The sequence below is a fragment of the Colletotrichum scovillei genome (genome assembly GCF_011075155.1).
Source record: "Colletotrichum scovillei strain TJNH1 chromosome Unknown Contig00011, whole genome shotgun sequence".
Lineage (NCBI taxonomy): Eukaryota > Fungi > Ascomycota > Sordariomycetes > Glomerellales > Glomerellaceae > Colletotrichum > Colletotrichum scovillei.
This window is the reverse complement of record NW_023336269.1, coordinates 2,214,659-2,233,207: the sequence shown is the minus strand read 5'-3', so window position 1 is coordinate 2,233,207 and position 18,549 is coordinate 2,214,659. Positions and strand designations below refer to the sequence as shown.

Sequence of the window (18,549 nt, the reverse complement as noted above, 5' to 3'; positions counted from 1 at the left end):
GTGTCAAAGCAAGTGAATCATTTCTTTCGCCCGAACAACTAGAAACGAAGCCGCAATAGGAAACATCTTGCACTCCGAGAATTACAGAAGGCAGCAATAGACCCCAATGGGGGCTCCATCTCGCCCGGTCATCGAAGTCTTCACGCCGACGCCGAAAGCTCTCAGCGTAATTGCGGAAACGCTTGTTATCGCAATCGCGTGATGTCGAGGTGCTGACCCTCTGGGCTGAGCGTATGTGGTGAAGTGGAACAAAATGGGGGCCATGAAATCCGTCGACCCCAGTGAGTTATCGTGAGCATGGCCTCTGAAGCCCATAGTTGCGCAGCTGCCAATGTAAGGCTTACATTTCCACCTACACTCTCTCCGTCTGGGCAGTGTCATCAGCTCCGAGTCATCGAAGGAGAGCCTCGTAAAGAGTTCAGGACTCTTGTTTCGGTATTGGGTACACCGAAAAGACCCGTAAATTACTTCTGAATTCAGATCGGCGGTGCCTGATTCCGATCACGCAGGCGCACCAGGCTGCGATGTGTCTACGCCTTTCTCGCACATTAAGGCTGAGTGCGGCGCGGGGCCTTGGCCCGGGCCGGAAATAAATCCTCGAGTCGCGGAATTACAACTGATTGTAGTCAGTATGATTGTCTTCCAATTTCTAAGCACCCAGTTTTTCCTTCACATGACGAGAGGTCGGAGACGTAGTTCGGTGAAGACAAACATGCGGCTGAAAGCGCCTAATCCGGATACCTTTTCCACTAGAATCAAAACTAGACCAGATTAGGTCGAAGAAACAAAAAGGTCAAAGTCAACCTCGCATCTGATGCATTCTTACACTTAATTGGGCAGAGGGTTTAAGGACGAAACGGTGATGCTGTCCACTCTGACGGAAGGTCTGGTCGGAGCTCAACGGTGGACGGGCCCCACAAGAAGCCGATCGAGGCGGCGGTCGGACGTGAGTAAATGCCGGAAACTACAATCCGACACGGTTCGGCGCCCCTCCCGACGGACCAAAAAAACGGAGGCATCCTCAAACATGTATCACATCCAGATACCGTGTTTCCCCCAGAAGAATTTCCGAAAATCAGATCATTGCCTTATTGGTGATGCTGAATGAGCTCAAATGGGTGATGCCGCGGAGTCCATGGAGCGCGACAAAGCTGTAGTTAACCTGACCAAGCATGTGTCAAAAGTCTATTTCAGCAGTATTTCTGCTAGCCATATGCGCTATTAGGCTAATATCAGCGCAAACTCTCCATCATGCCACATGGCCGCGTTCCTACAATGAAAAGGAGGTGGATACAAGTACGCTTCTTCCCCCAGAGGCTGGACTGCCAGAAATCACACAAAGCTTGGCGGCGTCTTCATCGTCGATCCCAAAGTCCGCTTCCGAGATTCCGAGGTCGGCTCTTCACTGAGAACCCCGGGCCCGCACATTGTAGAAGCAGGGGCTTTATGACCAACTGCGGGGAAACGTTTGTGGCGAATGTCAAATATATGTTTGAAGGAACTCCAGTGAAATCGCAACCGATTCCGGCCGGCCTCTGCAACTATTCGCCATAGCACATGCACCTATAGGTGGCCGACTCGCGAAATGGAAAAATCAGCAAAGACACCCGCACATGACTATAGGCGTTATGTTCCGCCAAAAGGAAAGTACTTATCAAGTAGAGCTTAGCTTCATTACCTTGTTCTCCTTTGCAACAAGTGGTGTACAGCTAACAACGAGCAGACTGGTCGCGGTTCGAGGGGATAGACGTCAGTGATCCTCATAAGTACTCAGAGGCTATCCTGAAAAGTCCACATCTAGAGACTATCCGGGAAGACTGGAGAAAGAAACTCGATGTCCCATTCTACGGCGTCACAAACGATGGGAAAAGGAGGGAAGGCCTGTATCACATTCGAGACGAAGGCGCTCCAACGAAACAGATGGTAGACACGAACGATCAGCTCCAGCTGACCCTACGTTTTGTCGACATGTGTTGACTCCAAACAGGTTGACGCGGCTCGCAGAGTGCTAGACTCACTCAGTCCGTCCGAAAAAGCAGACACAGTCCACGACTTGGATTCGGATACATGGTACGTCACTTTTCCAGACAATAGGAACCAATAGGAACGAGACGAGATCACAGTATTGATGAGGTACCTTCGTCCGAGCAGCAGAAGATGGAGTAATCCAGAGTTTGTGTTGCATAAATGCGGTGTACGCCTCGAGGACCTCGAGAAAACGAAAACAGAGACCATCATAGGTCTTTTGGAGCAATCTCTGAGCCCGAGTGGCTTTGCCAAGGTCCGAGGGGCCATGAAAGTGAACAAGTTCTTGGGGGAAATTTGTGGAAAAGAAGCCATCTTGAACGAACACAGCTATTCGTGAGAATCCCGGTACCTTCTTTCTGGTCCACCTGACTAAAGATGATGCTTGCATTCAGTTTCACGTTATTCGGCGAGCCCTCAGAAACAGAGCCCTGGGGTTATATGTTGTTTGGCCATCATCTATGCTTGAACGTTTTCATCGCTTGCCAGCAAATGGTGATAGGACCAGTCTTTATCGGCGCTGAGCCAAACGTAGGTTCTTCGTCATCTGTTTAACCCAGGTCATTGACAAAGCTGACAGTGCGGAAGATCATTGATGAAGGTCTCGACAAGGGTCTCACGCTGTGCGCCAACGAGGGCCAGCTAGGCCTACAGCTGATGCAGTCTTTACCTCCGATGCTGCAACAGAAAGCTCAAATATACCCTACAATGAAAGATCCTGCAATGCCAGAAGGTCGGTGGAACCCAGCCGACCAGGTAAGATGTTGTACTCCCGTCTGCGGATCCTTGGCCAACAGATATTTATAGAGACACATGGCTGGAGCCTTCCAAGACAACCGCGTGATTCCTTACGAAGGCATTGTTGTCACCGACATGTCCGAAGAGCAGCAAATACTCATCATGGCTATTGTGCATGAGTTCTTGGCCTTATGGCCTGCTGAGCCACTCCGTCACCGTTTGAAGCAGATACTAAAGCACCTCACCGAAACGCATTTCTGTTGGATTGGCGGGTTCGGAGAAGATGACCCTTTCTATTACCGTATTCAGAGTCCGGTGGCACTCTTTGAGTTTGACCACCACTCGGGGGTCTTCCTGACCAACAAAGAGCCCGCCAAGTATCACATCCACACGATCCAGAGACTTCCGAATGGCAATGACTACGGGAGGGCACTGCGGGAACTGCTCCGACCTCGATAGGAAATGGACGATCGAGTATCCTCGAGGCTTTTTCTTCCGAACCGCACTTTGTTGGACGAAACTTGTAACATCTCCAGTTTTGAGTTTATTGAGTGCCGAGCGTAGGAATCACATCCTGTCTTGGCGCGTTGTTAGGTGCATAAGGATCGCCACGGCCCGCTCAAGGCAACCAAACGGATTATCTGATTGACTTAACCACCATTCGTACGTCATATGTCAGCCGCATGGCTGTGGGTTCTCGAGGTACAGTTTTCGTAATGTGCCAAGACGTTGTTATGGCGAAGCACTTGGCCTCGCGACCGTTGGCGGAGGTGATGCGCCGTGCTCGAGCCCGCCGTCTTGGCCCGCAGGGCTTCACGGCTCGGGATTCTGAGTCGGCGGTGATCGCCACAAGTGACATCAGCCTCCGGACAAGAATGAACGACAGCATTTTGAGCATCATGTCGTTGGAATACCCTCGTGGAACGATGCGTTCTTGGGACTTCATGGAGCCCCGTTCAGTTGCACTTTATTGCCCGAATAGCAACGGAGAATTGACTCTCAATTCTTGCAGTTTTGTATCTTGCGTTCCAAACCTCAATGATATAAGAGACATGATGCAGCCAACGGCTTCAGGGAGGGATAATCAGTCTAGTCCCAAACCTTAACAATCCAGTCTCGGAGATTAATTATCCAGTCACAACCTTCCAACAACGTCAGCCCGTGTCACTGAGATGTTGGGTACAGTACTACCGAGTCGGTCCCTCGGTGAGGAGACACCGACGGAGTTTGCCATCCTCTCACCAACCCCTGCCATTCTCTTCTTAGCAGTGGGCTTGCTGCTTTTTTTTCTCTACAGACAAGCTCTCCCAAAACCGATTCCTGGCATCCCTTACAACGAGGCTTCAGCGAAGAGCATACTAGGGGACGTTGCTTCACTGCAAGAGGGCATAGCCCGAACGGGCGCGTTCCAGATATGGCTTCACGAACAAGCGGCAAAGCACAACTCGCCCCTTTTCCAAATTTTCATCCGCCCTTTCGGAAAACCAATGCTCATTCTCTCTGATTTCAGAGAGGCCCAAGATGTGCTTTTGCGACGGGGCAAGGAGTTCGACAGAGCGAGCATCGTGGGTGACATGATCTCAGGGGCTGTGCCTAATCACCACATCATCATGAAGACGAACAGCGAGTGGAAGCACCACCGAAGACTCCTTCAGGACCTCATGTCTCCCCAATTCCTGAACGAGAACGCCGCGCCCATCCTCTACTCTGGCATCCAGCAGCTCATCCAGCTCTGGAACGACAAGGCACGCATTGCAGAGGGCCGCCCCTTCCAGGCCGACTCCGACATCTACTACTCCATTCTTGATGCGACGACAGCCTTTTCCTTTGGAGCCGGTGCCAAAAGTGCTATCCGTCCTACCGTCGACCTTGTGAAAGGCTTGGGTGCCGATGACATTCGCCGGCTCCGAGGATCAGCGTCTGCTGGCGGCGAGCAGCCTCTGCACTTTCCCACTGCTGAGATCGACGAGAGCCTTAGGGCATCGCTTGATGTAGCGGATGCAATTGAGCAGCTTCAAGGATCACCTGTTCCTAGACTCAAGTGGAAACTCAGCGTAGAAAGGCAACCCGCAGTGCGCCGAGCGATCCAGATTAAAAACGCTTTCCTCCGCGAGGAGATCAGCAAGGCCCTGGACAGAACGCAGAACTCCAAGGAGTCCAAGGAGCATTCTTCCGCCGTTGAACTCATGGTATCAAGAGAAAAGAAGCTCGCCGATAATGATGGCAGGAAACCAGACTTTTTCTCTTCTATGATGATGGACGAGGTAAGTATAAAGTTTTCACCCCGTGACCATTGGTCGTCTCTCATCTCACACATTCTTAGATCTACGGACTCATGATAGCCGGGCACGACACTACCAGTACTACCTTGGGCTGGGGTGTCAAACTCTTGGGAGACAACACCGACTCTCAGTCTAAGCTCCGCGAAGTCCTCAAGTCCGCATTCCCCGACGCCGTTGCCGAAAACCGGAACCCGTCAATCAAGGAAATCACTGGAACCAAGGTCCCATATCTGGACGCTATGGTAGAGGAGATTATTCGTCACGGTAGTGCCGCTGTTCTCCTAGATCGTGAGACTATCTGCGACGCGGAACTCTTCGGTCATCGCATTCCCAAGGGCACCATCATCCTCTCGCCCGCTCGCGGACAGAGCATCCTGAAGCCCTCAATCCCGGTCGACGAGTCGCGGCGCAGCAAGAGTAGCCAGAACGCAAAGGCCAGAGCTTGGGACGACGCAGATATCACTCACTTCAAGCCAGAGCGCTGGCTGGTCGATGCCAACGATTCCTCGCCCGAGTTCGACCAGCAGGCCGGGCCCCAGCTTGCGTTTGGCTTCGGTACCAGAGGCTGCTATGGACGACGTCTGGCATACCTCGAGATGCGCATTATCGTCACAATGATTGTATGGAACTTCCAGCTGCTTCCTTGTCCCAAGGAGCTGGCTGGCTACGCTCCCAAGGAGGGCTTCACGTACAAGCCCAAGGACTGCTATGTGCGCTTGCAGGCGCTTCATTGAGCCGAGGACGAGGAATTTGTACGTGCGATGTAGTTTGAAACATGGTTTCTCTGTTTGGGTATGGTGATTTCCTCCTTATTTCAAGTGGTAAAGGTGCATTTAGATTGAGTTCAGGCGATCAGAATCGGGATAGAGGCATGCAGGTTCTACCAAATAAAGCACTATTCGATGCAGTCTCCATATGTATGTATTCAATATAAGAGAAGATGACTCGTAGCACATCTCGATTTCCGTGATAGCCTGAGAGTGTTGCGCCTCATAAATTTCAAGACCCCCGTTGGTGGAAAGAAGTTAGAGCCTTGAGCAGGACATTGTGTTTGCTAATAGGTCAATTGGCCTGTTAATACAGTGGAAGGTATCAAAAAGTGAAAAAGGAAAAACAAAAGCTCGGGTTCTCAGTCCGTGAATCAAACAGGCTACACCTACGAAACCCTCCATCTTTGCAGACTTCTCGAGATTTCATACCAAGTTCGTATACCAACGGACTAAAGCGTTGTACCGCTCGATCACGCGGATCAAGGGGGCTTGGTTGACGAATGAGTGAATTCAACCTGAATATAAGGCATACGCCCTGCTGTTCTTGCCTACCTGGATGTGATTGATGCTGCGGAAGGAAGGAAGGAAGTTCAGGTGACAGGCTTCCTTCCCGTTTGGCCCCTGGCAAATATATCACGTTTAGTTGCTTACATCACCCACATGTATGACTGCAGTACACACATGTAAGGTAAATTTGCCTCCTAGCACAATGCAAATTAGTCTTTCCTACCCAGAGACGATTCCGCAAACAGTCGTATTATACACAACATATACAGGTGCTTCACTAAGAAATTGACGTTGTATTGTACCAAAATGATCTGATTAAGGTGAAGTATGTATCCCCCTCTCCCTCAGCACCTTATCTCTATCTCCTTTTTATCAGCGACAACTAGGATGCTTGAGCCCCAGCCTCGAAAACGTTGATAACACCGTCGCCATTGAGATCAGCCGGGTCACCGGGTGCTGCGGGCGTTCCGTTGGGGTTGTTGCGGTCAAAGGTGCTCTGAAGCTGCTCGATCAAGCTTGAGCCACCGCCGCCTCCGTTTCCACCTTGCTTTGGTTCCCTCGTGTCCAAAGCGCTGATGTCTTGGCCTTCATCGTCATCTTCTTCGAGATCCCTTGCGACGAGTTCGTCAAGGTCTCTGTCGACTAGGATAGCGGCGTCTACGTCGCCACCGGGGTTGTTCGAGGCAACGCGTGCCTGGAGGTCTGAGACGGCTTCCTTGCCAGACAACGGTTGGGGAAGTGCAGCTACGACACTGCTGAAGAAAAGAACTGCGACGGTAGAGAACTTCATTTTTGCTGATGATGGAAGGATGAAAGGAGATTGCTGATCAGCGGTAAAGTAATATGATTACGAGAGTTGCAAGACGATGACTACTGCCTGAGTAGTGAGGAAAGTGAACTGGAAGACTAGATGAAATGTACTGAGAGTGAGACGAGATACTCCCAAGAGTCAATACAACATGTTGGAGTTACTGGCGGGACGCCTTTTATAGCAGCTGCGCTCATGTGTAGCTTCGATCGTTGAATCCCATCAGGCATTGAGTGTGATGATCCATGATGGTGATGCAAAACTGTTTGGGCTTTTCTAACTTGGGCATGTCAAAGTTGTCCTGGCGGGGAGATCCTGGAATTTGAGATGGGCAGCCTCTCCAGTCTCCATCGACAGAAAATGAGACGGTGTTTGACAAGATGATGTGACTGCTGACTCAGGCCCATCTGTGCAAGGCAGAAAAGGCACTCTTAACATGGAAGTTGCTGGGGAAAGCTCCTGACTTATAGGTCGTTGAAACTACTTATTGGTTCCGTCTCAACTTCCTTTGGTGTGACATATGTCAGCGTCTCAAACTGCAGCCCCTACTCTTCTATCCTCTGACGTTCCCCTCAAGCTTAAAACTATCGCTGGCTAGGTAAAACAGCACCAGACGTCCACACCGGTGTTTCATCTAATCACCCGCAATCAAGCTATTGAATTCGTCTTTTATTATTTCAGACGTCAACCTAGAAAAGATGCATACCGCTTGAGCACAACGCGAAAGCGATGCATCAGACCAGCCCACACCCAGTCGCATGTTCTGCGAGACTTGTTATCAGCGAACTACAAGATGTCCCCCACTTTGGACATGTCAACAGGCTCTCTAAGCCTAGACTCCAGGTCAAAGTAAGGCAATGGAACGCGAGGGTCAATTGCTTGTCCGAGGAAAAGGTCGCAGAAGGCTTTTGTTGACAGAAATACGCGGGCCATTCCTAAAAAGTTGCCTTCCCATTAGCACAGGATGTAGAAAAAGGAACGTTCGGCTGGAAAGATGCGGCTCGGATTTCTCCAGCAAGATTATCAAAACATGGAGGTAGAAGACGTTGAAAAGACGCATGATGCTTACCGTGACCGTGATAGCCGCCAATGAGATACTGGCCAGGCTTTCCAGGCAGTTCTCCTATGAAAGGCAATAGATCCTTACTGAGCCCCATGATGCCGCTCCAAGCAAACGGAACAGGATCTTTAACTCTTAAAATTGGGCTTTCGATGGCATCTTTCCAGCCCTTGAATGTCCGAGACGGCCCTTCTTTGATGAAGTCAAGCACCTCGGGAACAGCAAAGGAGTCATCGCAGTCTCCGTAGCCGCCCTCAGGGCCGTTCGGATGTGCGCCTTCTCCTCCGCCCCAAATCAGGTACTTTTGAAGGCCGGGACGTTGGATAAGATAGTCGTAGTTCTCATCGGATACGAAAGCAAAAGAAGTTGACAGCGGGAAGTCGACGTATGCGGGTGGAGGCGCGATGGCCGCAACGTGACCCTTGAGAGGAATGATGCGCCCATCAAGTTCCGGTAGTAGATGAGAAGCATACCCATTAGTGGCGTGTATCACCTTATTGGCAGTGATATTACCGCGATTAGTTGTGACAGTCCAAATACCATGCTCATTGTCGGCTCGAGAAACTTTCAGCACTGGGGTGTTGGTCTCAAGCTGAAGGCCAGCCTCGAGAGACTTTCGTATCATGGCCATGGCCAGCTTATACGGCCAGAGACTTGAAGCAGGAAAAGTAATGGCGCCAAAGCAGCTCGTGATGCGAAGTCTTTCTTCGGCTTCAGCTTTAGACAAAACTGTGATTTCGGAGACGTCGCCGCCTGCTTCCTTGAAGCCATTGTAAGATGCGAGTCCTGCTTTCCAGGTGTTTTCCGTCAAATACACATCCGCGGACCGATATTCGACGAGGTCTATCTCATCATCGAGGCCATTTTCTCGGATGTATGCCAAAGTTTCGCGGTGGTTAACCGCTTCGAATGCGCATTGTGCCACAGCTACCTCGGGGCCATGTAGCTTGGAGTACGCGGTAAACCCCCGATAGCAATCAGGTTTGATGTGTCCGCCTACGGCGCACAGTCAAACCTCATTGGCCTTAAAGAAGATTTACTGGCTTGGAAACTGAAAACTTGCTTACCATTTCTACCTGTAGCGCCACTTACCGCGGCTCGGGCTTCGAGCATCAATACGGACTTTGGTCTGTGGGTTGACTGATCTGTGAGCAGTCTATGGGCAATAAAGGCACCAGAAATACCAGCTCCGATGATGACTACATCTGCCGAGGTGGGAAGTTCATGGCTAGAAGCACTTAGACGTTAGTTTACCCGCTGCTATTAGCTCTCGCGATAAGAAAGGAAGTTGAAAGCCGGCAAGCAATATCCGCTATCATCATGTAAGATGCAGGATTACACCAACGTTTGACAAGAACGGAAAGCACCTTAATGACTCTCTGCTTCGGAAATACATTTCTGGTCTGTAATATCAGGTTATGAGCTTCTTTGACTTACGACTGATGGTTGCTTATAACTGAATCTGGTTCAGACTGCCAAAACGAAGCTGTCGGATTACTGACTGGCAACGTTGCCGTGTAAGTTGGACCCGACGCCATTTGATGCCTATGCCAGGGGAGAGTCAAAAAGCCACTGGTGCAAGATATTGAATACTGGTCGGTCCTAGGATTTCTTCAACTCTTGAAGCAGACTATCTGAGGACGGTGATAAAAGATGAGATATGCACTGATAAGCCAGCCGGTCACCGGAGGGAACGCGGGGAACTCGGCCACCCCACCTACCCAAGCTAGAGCTTTCCCCACCACCAAGTTGGGAAGCAGACGATCTCCTCAAACACTCGATAGAGGACTATTGCAAAAACATTAATTGTTCACTTCATTCAGAGAATCTGTAGTTCGCATCGAGGCGCGTAAATTCGTGCTTCAATAAGTAGGTGCAGAAATCATTACGGCTGCCGTCAAGCACGGGAGCTCTGGAATGGAAAGGAATGTTTTTTGCTTCACAGGGCTAAGCACAGTAGTCTACGTCTGCACAGGGTGTTTCCACGCTTCATACGCGACCCAAGCCTGGAAAATACCGACGACCAGTCCCAGTATTCCGAGAATAATTGCAATGATCACTCCAATAAGTGTCGCTAGCATCACGTGTCTAGCTTTACTCCTCCGTTCCAACCAGATATAGATAGGTCTGCGAGGTCTTGGGTTCTCAAGTTCGTCGTATAGGTCCATCAGTCGTGAACCCCAGTAATGGTATTTTATATCTTTCTCTGAGTCGCGGAGGTATGGCCGGTCCCCAAGACTGAGGCAGTCGGGGTCGAAGGAGCCTTTCGATACCAAAGATCGTAGGAAAGCTCGCGATTCCTTGTCTAGGGGGAAAAGAATATTCTGGAGAGAGTCTAGAGTCTCCCAGGCTAGTTGTCGCGGTAAGAGAGGCCTACTATATGTCAGTGATTGCATTCAATAGCCATTTTCTTTCAAGCCCTTACTCCGCAATGGATTCCTTTGATGCTTTGAGGCACTCCTTCAGAAAGGCAGTGTGGTGATAAAGCTCTACGATCCCAGTCTTGGGGTCCATCCGAAGGTGGTTTCGAAGATTATCTGTGCCTCGGAATGACAGCCCAGCGACTTTCCTGAGCCTTGTTGCTTTCAAGGCTGACTTGATATCGGGTAGGGTATCGTCAGGCTCGTTGAGGTCAGGATGGTACCTCACTGGAAACACGGTTGAGACCAGCTCCCGCGCAGACTGATCGTTCCTCCAGATACTAGACTCGCTGCCACCAGCCTGTCCCTCGCACGAGCAGCTGATCATCAGGATAGCCTCGATGGCAAGATTGAAGGCCTGCTTCTCGTCTTCCGGTACGGTACTCCTGTCTTTTTGCCTCTTCAAAAAGTACTCTTCCATCAATTCGGCTCTCTGAACGTCTGGTTTGGAGTGGATCAACACGATAATGTCATGCATATCGTCATGCGATCGCAAAGCTTGAACCTCGTCCGGCGGGAAAGTATCCGAGACGTATGATGCTGTGATCTCTCTGTAGTACTGGAAATAGTCTTTACATTTTGTCATCTCAAGCTCAGAGCGCTGGCCTGAACTATCAACACATACTTCCCAACCCCACAGAGCTTCACCTAGTTTTCGTAGTTGCGACGTTGTGGCAGACTCCAATGGAAATGTTTCGATCTCGTACTCGTCCATTGTGAGCGAAGAACCCAAAGGAGTTTTACAAGTTGTGAAAAACATGGAAATTCAAGTCTTCTACTAGAACCTCAAATGGGGACCAACTTGTCAAGATGGAATGGAGCGAGGCGATGCCAGCTGTGGCGCACGCACGCTGGGAGCAGGCTGCGTGATTGAGTGTTGTCATTGGATCTTCTGCACGACTCTGCCGCCGTGGCTGCATGCACATTCAGCAGGTAGTGTCAGGAGGCTGAGCTGTTGACGTGGCAGTGGTGATTGGAACAGGGGTTTTCGAGGTGCGGCATAAGGAAGCCCAACAATGCTTCAGCATCTTGGTTTTGTATGTAAAGCTATTTCGCCCCAGTTCTGAGCCGGTCTAATGCATATTTCCTTCGTATCGTCTTCCCAGTGCAGTCACCATGGCCGACGCATCTTTGGCAGTCCTCAGTCGTAATGAAGTCATCAGCTGTCACAGGAAAACGGACCCGGAGCCACGAGCCTCGAAAACGGCTCTAGATCGCACAACTTCTACCGCAGAATCATCCTCCGTTTCGCAAGATTCTAGAGATTCGGGATACTCATCGCCAGGTCGCCATCCCATCTCTGACTCCCAGGACAGAGTCCAAGGCGACAGACCATCTAGGCCTAAAGGAATTGCAGTCAAGTTGGGAGGCCAGAATCTCTTCAGATTCAAGAACACAACCAGCAAGCCAACGATCGCTCGATTGAATTATGTTATCGATAAGATAGAGCCATTGCTACTACTAGTCAGCTTGAAAAAAACCGGAGGTCGAGTTGCACCAATGGCATTGCGAACAATGACACTCGGGACGAATGAGGAGAACGCTGGCGAGTACATTGTCGTGCTTTGTCCCAAAAAGCTGTTGGGGACTGTCAATGATTTCTTCGATAAAACCAAAATAATCCAAGAGTTGTGCGAACCAACCGAACAGACGCCGAGGCTCAGCATCATCGTCGAGGGTCGAGAGCCTCGGTTACTGGCAAAGCTATGGCACTCTCACTTGTCAATAGAAAGTCGTCCTGGGGATTTCTGTCATTCATTCCTTTACAACAAGCCGACACTTTGTGGATCTTCTCTGAGGTTCGAAGCTACCCTGACAGAGGGAAAGATCGCTACGTTTGGCGGCATGATCAAGGTGGTGAACATGGATGGCCAAGGCGAATTGTACGGAATGACAGCGGGCCACGTCTTTAATAACGAAAACATGACAAAACCTATCTTCGAATACCCCGAACATAGCCCCACGGAAGTGACACAGGAGTCGCCTCCTGGAAACCGGACGGCGCCTCGATACAGGATTTTGGCAAAGGACGATTACGAAGAGAGAGGTCCAGATTTTGATTGGGCTTTAGTCGACTTTGGAGATTTTGCATTCGGCCCAAATACGACTCGGGTAAACGGCGTAGAGGGATACATAAACGACTACCTTACTGCCGAATCTGGAAAGTTCCTAGGGGATGAAACCTACCAGGAGGTTGAGATAATTAGAAACAAAGCGGGAACTTGCTCCGGCCTGCTGTCATGTAAGCCGGCGCGGGTTCTTTTAGGAGAATCTAATGCATTCACACCGGCGTACATCCTCACTTTGAATCAGGGCGAAGGTCAGTCATGTTGAATCTGAAGACACACGAGACAGACGAAACTACCCTTTACTAATGGACGCTTGTAGTGGGAGAAGGTGATTCTGGTGCATGGACTGTGGGTTTAGTCTCTCGTGATGTCTTCGGCCATACAGTAGCAGCAGACATGTTCGGCGACGCATACGTTATCCCTTTGGACCAAACATTTAAAGATATTCAACGAAGTCTTGGTGCCGAATCAGTCCATCTAGCTCTTCGGGAAGACTTCAAATCTGATTTCAGCGAGTGTTGGCCATCTACAGGACTTCCACTCGAGGTCATTCATGAAAGAAGTATAGATTCCGGCTACCATTCGTTCACCCCCCCCGACTTCGACCCGTTTGCGTCTGAAAGTCCAATAACGTTACCTCCATTGGTTTCTGGCTTGGAGAAATGGAGACCTGACCCTTCACTATTCATGAATGCCGACGAAGATGTTGCCCCTGAGCGGAAAGCTGAGCGCAGGCGGCTATCAACGGAGGCTTTCTCGGGGGAGACCTTTGCTCAAAAGGTCGTCACGGTAGAACATGACGCTCAGGATATGCCAGAGAGCAACAAAGGAGACAAATTTTGATAGGTAGGTGCTGAGCATAAATACGGCATCTGAGCAAGCAGTCTTGAAGCTGATCCTGGACCTGGACTAGTCGGTGAGGGGAACGAGCTCTTTGAGAAACGCAGCACAATTCTTTCAAAAGAGAAGTCAATTTTCGGATGATGAACTGACTTCCTTCACGAAGTCAAACGGGTATTCAACAGAGAATCGAAGCAATACAAGAAGGCCTAGAAGGGAAAAGAGGAGGACAAAATTCCCATCGGAAACATGACCCTTCCTCTTTCCCTATAGCCCCTGTTTATACATGTACATACAAGAACATCCAGTTGAGAATGCTGTCCTCACGGCCGTGCGCGTTCGCGTTTCGCCTTAGCCCATGCCCTTGAATCCCTCAGCCCCTTTGCCCGTGTCCTGTCCTGTCCTTGTCCAGAAGTTTTCCCAATGATGTGTGTTTGAATGGTGTTTTGTCATTAAAATGACCCGGATCTCGTGATGTCGAGTCTGGGTGGGATACAATGCCGTCGTCGTCTAGTACGACAGTCTTTCTTGATTCATGAAGTGTGATTCTGGTCGTCGTGTTGCTCTACAAGGGTGCAGGGGGCTCGTCGACCATCTCGGCGTCCTCCGTGACGGCGAGCACGGAGTCGAGCACGCCGTCGGGACCCTCGCCATCGTACGTTTTACCGCCCTCATATGTCTTCCGTCTCCAGCCGCAAGATTCCGACGGGTCCTTGGTCCACTCCGTTGTCGGGAAGTAGTGCTCGTTCTTCTTCATGGTGATGACCCAAGGCACGCTGTCAAAGGTGACAGCCTTAAGTCGGAAGTCTGCAAGAAACACGATTAGCTGATGTACAAGGAACGAATGGGCCGGATGGCTACTTACAGGTGTTGTCTGGGATCTTCTGGACGGAAGCGAGGAAGGTCTCCAGATCAGGCGTCGCCTTGCCGTTCACGTGGGTGATGAAGTTGGTGGGCGCGAGGCCGTACTGGTAAGAAGGCGAACCGCGAGTGCGAGCTGACACGTACACCTCGCTGTGCAGCTTGCTAATCTGCTGTCTGACGGCATGGTGAGGTCGGTGCAGAATGGCGCCACAGAAGGAGATCGCATGGTCGGTCTCGACATCGTCGGCGGCGACGGTGTGAGCCTTGATGTGGATCTCCTCGCAGTTGCGGACGATGACGGCGTCGAGGACCTCGTGAGAGTACATGATGTCCAGCTCGGAGACCTTGGTGATGACCTTGCCGTTAAGCGTGAGCAGGATGTCACCCTCGAGCAGAGCGCTTGACTGCTCACTGCGCTCAAAGGTCCGCTTGCTGACCATGAAGAGCTGGTGGTGTGTCTTGTTGGCTTCGGTGACCTTGCTGATCCACTCGTCGGAGACGCCCATCACTCTAGCTTGCGCCATCGCGATGGCTCTGAACTCGACGGAAAGCATGCGCAGCTTGGGAACGATGCCCTGCTGAATTTGAGAGACAACAGGCAACAGAGTAGGCGTAGCAAGACCAAGATGGTACTCCTCATCACGGTTGCTGCAAGGAGAACGCTCGCCCAAGTAAGTGAGCCACAAGGCCTGGACCGTACCATCGTCGGCGACAAGAACACCGCTGCCGCACTGGTTGCTGAGACTCGTGTCAACAGTAATGGCATCGACGTTGATGGCACGGTATCTGGGTGCACCAGAGTTGGCCGGGATCGCCACGGCGGTGACCTCGGTGACTGTGGTGGAGGCATGGACAATTTTTCCAATCCTGTTGTATCCCATGAAGTTGGTGGAAGCTCCTTGGGTGATGTTGTCTGTGCTCAACCTCGCGCTTTGAACGGGAGCATTGACCAGCGCCGGGTCGTATTGCACAATGGCATAGTTCTGAAGGGGATGGAGGAACACGACCTTGCCCTCGACAATGATCGAGTCCGCGATGGTGATCGTCACATCGCACAGATCGTAAGGCACAATTGCTCTTGAGATGACAACAAGACCCTTGTCGGCGTCAATCACCAGGCCCATGCCCCACTTCCTGTTCTTAGGGAAGCCGTCCAGCTTAACAGGCATGGTGCAGTTGACGTGGACGAAGCTGCGCACCAGGTCGGCAATGGCCGTGTGCTTCACATTCTCGAGTTGAATGAAAGAGGCGGAGCGAGCAACAGGTGCCTTGGGAGGAAGGGGATCAGCCAGGTCAGTGAAGTCCCAGAGGCCAGTCTCATCGTTCCGGACAGCCATCTTCATCTTTGCTGACCAGTGACGGTCGACGTAGATGATTGTGGTGTTTAGAGTGTGCAGATCACGCAGGTGCTTGTAAGTTACGACCACGCGGGATTTGTCTGGGATCGTCTTCATCACCTCGATGAAGGTTTCCAGATCAGGGGTCTTCTTGTGGTCCACCGTTTGAATCAGCCAGCCATTGTCTGCGTTGTCGAATCTGAAAGAGCCAGTCGCCTCGCAAACGAAGACACCTTGACACGCTACGCCATACAGACGGGCCTGCTGATATGACAGGCTGTGGAAGCTGGCGCCTGCGACGGACACGAAGCGGTCAGGGGTGATCTTGTGTAGGTCACCGACCTCGACATCGACCTCAATGTCCTCGCCGCCTCTTTGGATTTGGAGATGGATGGTCTGGCCAACGTTCGAGTCCAGCAGATCATCCAGACGGATGAACTGACCAACACGCTCGCCGTTCACCTTCACCAGGATGTCGCCTTCCTCAATCTTCTGGTCAGATTGTCCCTTGGGAAGGACGATTTCGGCAACGAGCATGTTGTTGTCCTTGGGGAAGTGCTGACGAGTCGCAGCCTCCGTTTCCGGGGTAAGGCCGAGGCGTCTACATTCGTCGAAAGGCTTGAGGAGGAATTGACATTGAATGTCACCTCTTGTGACGGGCTTGCCCTGGCGGATGCATTCCAAAGCTCGTAACGGGCGGTCCAGTGGCAGGAAGTAATCTGTTGAGGCGCCATCGGATCGTCCACCAGCTTGCAGAGCCACCGCAAAGCCGTCCACGTTCACAACCGGACTGCCAGAACTACCACCACTGGCGGCAGCATTGGCTTGGTAGTAGCAGGTGTTGAAGTCGCTGTATCCTTCTCCGTATTCCGGCGCGTTTCGGTCTAGACGACTGATGAAACCAGACAAGATACTGAGCTTCTCTCCGGCATCGTTACCCACCACTCTGATTTCAACTCCAACTGTCAAGCTGTTAGCGGATCCACTCCCAAAACACTACCCATCAAGGTGTTTGCCTACCCTTCGCAAGGTCCGGACGCAGCACCAGCGCGTTCAGCTTCATGTACTTGACAGCCTTGGGATCGAATCGAAGAATACCGAAATCGTGAACGGGGTCGCGGTAGACGGGGTACGCATCAACCTCTTCGTGGTTGTCGAAGACGACATAACCCCAGAACGGTCCGGATCCAACGACGTGTCGGTTAGTCAAGATGTATCTGTAGTCCACTTCGTCAGCCCCCTGCCTCCGTATGATGACTTGCGTCCGTAAACTCTGAATCTTACCCCTTCTGAGCGTCCACCACGAAGCCAGTGGCCTCACTCGTCAACGCTGCGTCCGTGTCAAAGGAGCAGGTCTGGCAGAAGCGAATGGAGACAACGTTGCTGACAACGTTCTCAATGGTCTTTTGCCACGCCTCCGGCTCCTGTGTCATGGGAAACATGCCGTTCAGCCGCGCGGCATCCTCGAACTCGCTCTCCTCCTCAAGCTCCTCAACGCGCTCAACCTCGGGTGTGTTGTCGCCGGCAGACAGCTTGCCGTTCAGAGCGCGATGCTGCTTATGGGGTCGCAGGCCCTCGGAGCTTGTAGGGGCCTTGCGCTTGGAGCGCGGCGATGCGCTGTTGCCGTTCATGTTTGCGGTCTCGGTCTTTGTGGTCTGGGTAGAGGGTAGTTCGCTTTGCTGCTGCGCCGACAAGGGATCAGGTTCGACGGCGGCTGAGAAGGGGCGGCGAGTCTGGGCGCCGATGGTTCGTCGCGTTGTCTTATAGCCGGTGTCTCTGGATGAAATGGCTCGAGCTATACGGGAGTACCCGCGTTGTGCGAACGGGAGGAGCTCGAGTTGGCGTCGAAAAAGCTGGGGGGAGGTAAGGGTGAAGGTTCTGGTGGTGGTGGTGGTGACGGTGACGGTGGTGGTGGATGCTGTCCAAGGTCGTCGTGCTAGTACTGCCGGGGTGGATGCAAGGCTTAAGCAAGTCCCTCTGCCTCCAGTAAAGACGGAGCGCATCCAGCGAGAGAAGGTGGAAGAAAAGGATGGCAACCTTCAGCTGTGGATACGAAAATGAACAATGCCTTTGTCAAATGCAGGGCGGGCAATTGGCTGTCCTGGCTATCAGAGTAGGGTGTGACTGAACCTCAAGCTGCTGCGCATGTGATCCCCCTATGAGTGTGGGAAAGGTGATCTAGCAGAGTTGTGCTGAAAATGCGAACACCTCTTGCCAACGTCGTTTGTCGTCAAAAATTTCAGGTGCGGGACGATGGCAAACAAACAGGATCTGTCCGATATGGGGGTCACCCAGGTGAGATCACCAGGCTAGATGCATAAGAGCCCGCTTAATGGGTGCATGTCCCGGGTGGGTGTCCATCCCTGCTAATTTTCTCCACTAATTCCCCGGTTGCTGATGTAATGTGACACTAGCGTCCCTGTTGAGGCCTGTACAGTTCGCTAAGGCGGTCTAGCACTCTGGCAAAGTTCACTTTAACACTCTTGACGGCAGACGTCAATGAGTGTGGTGCCTGGCCCGCAGGCCGAGATGGGACGGAATGGATCATGCTCTCACGCAGCACACCACCAACGACCGAACTCCAGGCTGCAAGAATATGCAGGTCTCACAACGTCCTGCTCGAATGACCGGCCGGGATGCACCTTGAATGGGAGTCCATGTTCGGCGACCTGATTCGTTGGAGAGCCGGTTTATCGATTGTCGGGCGAGGTTTCGGGGCTTCATCACCGCCCACCAAGTCGCTTGATATTGTCTTCCAATCCGGACAATCATTTGTCGCCACCGGCTTCCAGCCACATTTCACTCCAAGCTGATTGTCCTTTCTCGCTT

At 51.6% G+C, this 18,549-nt stretch overlaps 7 protein-coding genes across 7 annotated transcripts; 3 read left to right on the top strand and 4 right to left on the bottom strand.

Moving 5' to 3' along the window:
* Positions 1 to 1,335: 1,335 nt before the first annotated feature.
* Positions 1,336 to 3,924, top strand: HER10_EVM0000103 (uncharacterized protein). Its single transcript, XM_035469898.1, has 6 exons — positions 1,336 to 1,923; positions 1,988 to 2,070; positions 2,152 to 2,361; positions 2,421 to 2,556; positions 2,614 to 2,781; positions 2,833 to 3,924. Exons 1-6 carry the CDS (start codon positions 1,921 to 1,923, stop codon positions 3,220 to 3,222), a joined length of 990 nt encoding a protein of 329 aa, XP_035326414.1. The 5' UTR covers positions 1,336 to 1,920; the 3' UTR covers positions 3,223 to 3,924.
* Positions 3,925 to 3,935: 11 nt separating this feature from the next.
* HER10_EVM0013369 (cytochrome P450) lies at positions 3,936 to 5,779 on the top strand (the record flags this gene model as incomplete). Its single annotated transcript, XM_035482730.1, has 2 exons — positions 3,936 to 5,027; positions 5,087 to 5,779. 2 exons carry the CDS (start codon positions 3,936 to 3,938, stop codon positions 5,777 to 5,779), a joined length of 1,785 nt encoding a protein of 594 aa, XP_035327471.1.
* Positions 5,780 to 6,704: 925 nt separating this feature from the next.
* On the bottom strand, positions 6,705 to 7,112 carry HER10_EVM0007035 (uncharacterized protein; the record flags this gene model as incomplete). Its single annotated transcript, XM_035476602.1, has 1 exon — positions 6,705 to 7,112. The coding sequence occupies one exon, from the start codon at positions 7,110 to 7,112 to the stop codon at positions 6,705 to 6,707; it is 408 nt and encodes a 135-aa protein (XP_035326956.1).
* An 804-nt stretch (positions 7,113 to 7,916) lies between these two features.
* On the bottom strand, positions 7,917 to 9,796 carry HER10_EVM0006669 (uncharacterized protein; the record flags this gene model as incomplete). Its single annotated transcript, XM_035476249.1, has 4 exons — positions 9,628 to 9,796; positions 9,258 to 9,418; positions 8,200 to 9,186; positions 7,917 to 8,065 (listed from the first exon to the last, which is right to left on the bottom strand). Exons 1-4 carry the CDS (start codon positions 9,726 to 9,728, stop codon positions 7,917 to 7,919), a joined length of 1,398 nt encoding a protein of 465 aa, XP_035326929.1. The 5' UTR covers positions 9,729 to 9,796.
* Positions 9,797 to 10,151: 355 nt separating this feature from the next.
* On the bottom strand, positions 10,152 to 11,351 carry HER10_EVM0007900 (uncharacterized protein; the record flags this gene model as incomplete). The annotated part of the gene is made up of 2 exons (XM_035477440.1): positions 10,616 to 11,351; positions 10,152 to 10,563 (listed from the first exon to the last, which is right to left on the bottom strand). Exons 1-2 carry the CDS (start codon positions 11,323 to 11,325, stop codon positions 10,152 to 10,154), a joined length of 1,122 nt encoding a protein of 373 aa, XP_035327020.1. The 5' UTR covers positions 11,326 to 11,351.
* A 320-nt stretch (positions 11,352 to 11,671) lies between these two features.
* Positions 11,672 to 13,750, top strand: HER10_EVM0004551 (uncharacterized protein). The gene is made up of 2 exons (XM_035474192.1): positions 11,672 to 12,930; positions 12,999 to 13,750. Exons 1-2 carry the CDS (start codon positions 11,727 to 11,729, stop codon positions 13,520 to 13,522), a joined length of 1,728 nt encoding a protein of 575 aa, XP_035326789.1. The 5' UTR covers positions 11,672 to 11,726; the 3' UTR covers positions 13,523 to 13,750.
* A 23-nt stretch (positions 13,751 to 13,773) lies between these two features.
* On the bottom strand, positions 13,774 to 17,961 carry HER10_EVM0006751 (PDZ domain-containing protein). The gene is made up of 4 exons (XM_035476328.1): positions 17,005 to 17,961; positions 16,741 to 16,937; positions 14,385 to 16,682; positions 13,774 to 14,326 (listed from the first exon to the last, which is right to left on the bottom strand). Exons 1-4 carry the CDS (start codon positions 17,721 to 17,723, stop codon positions 14,085 to 14,087), a joined length of 3,456 nt encoding a protein of 1,151 aa, XP_035326936.1. The 5' UTR covers positions 17,724 to 17,961; the 3' UTR covers positions 13,774 to 14,084.
* Positions 17,962 to 18,549: the final 588 nt, after the last annotated feature.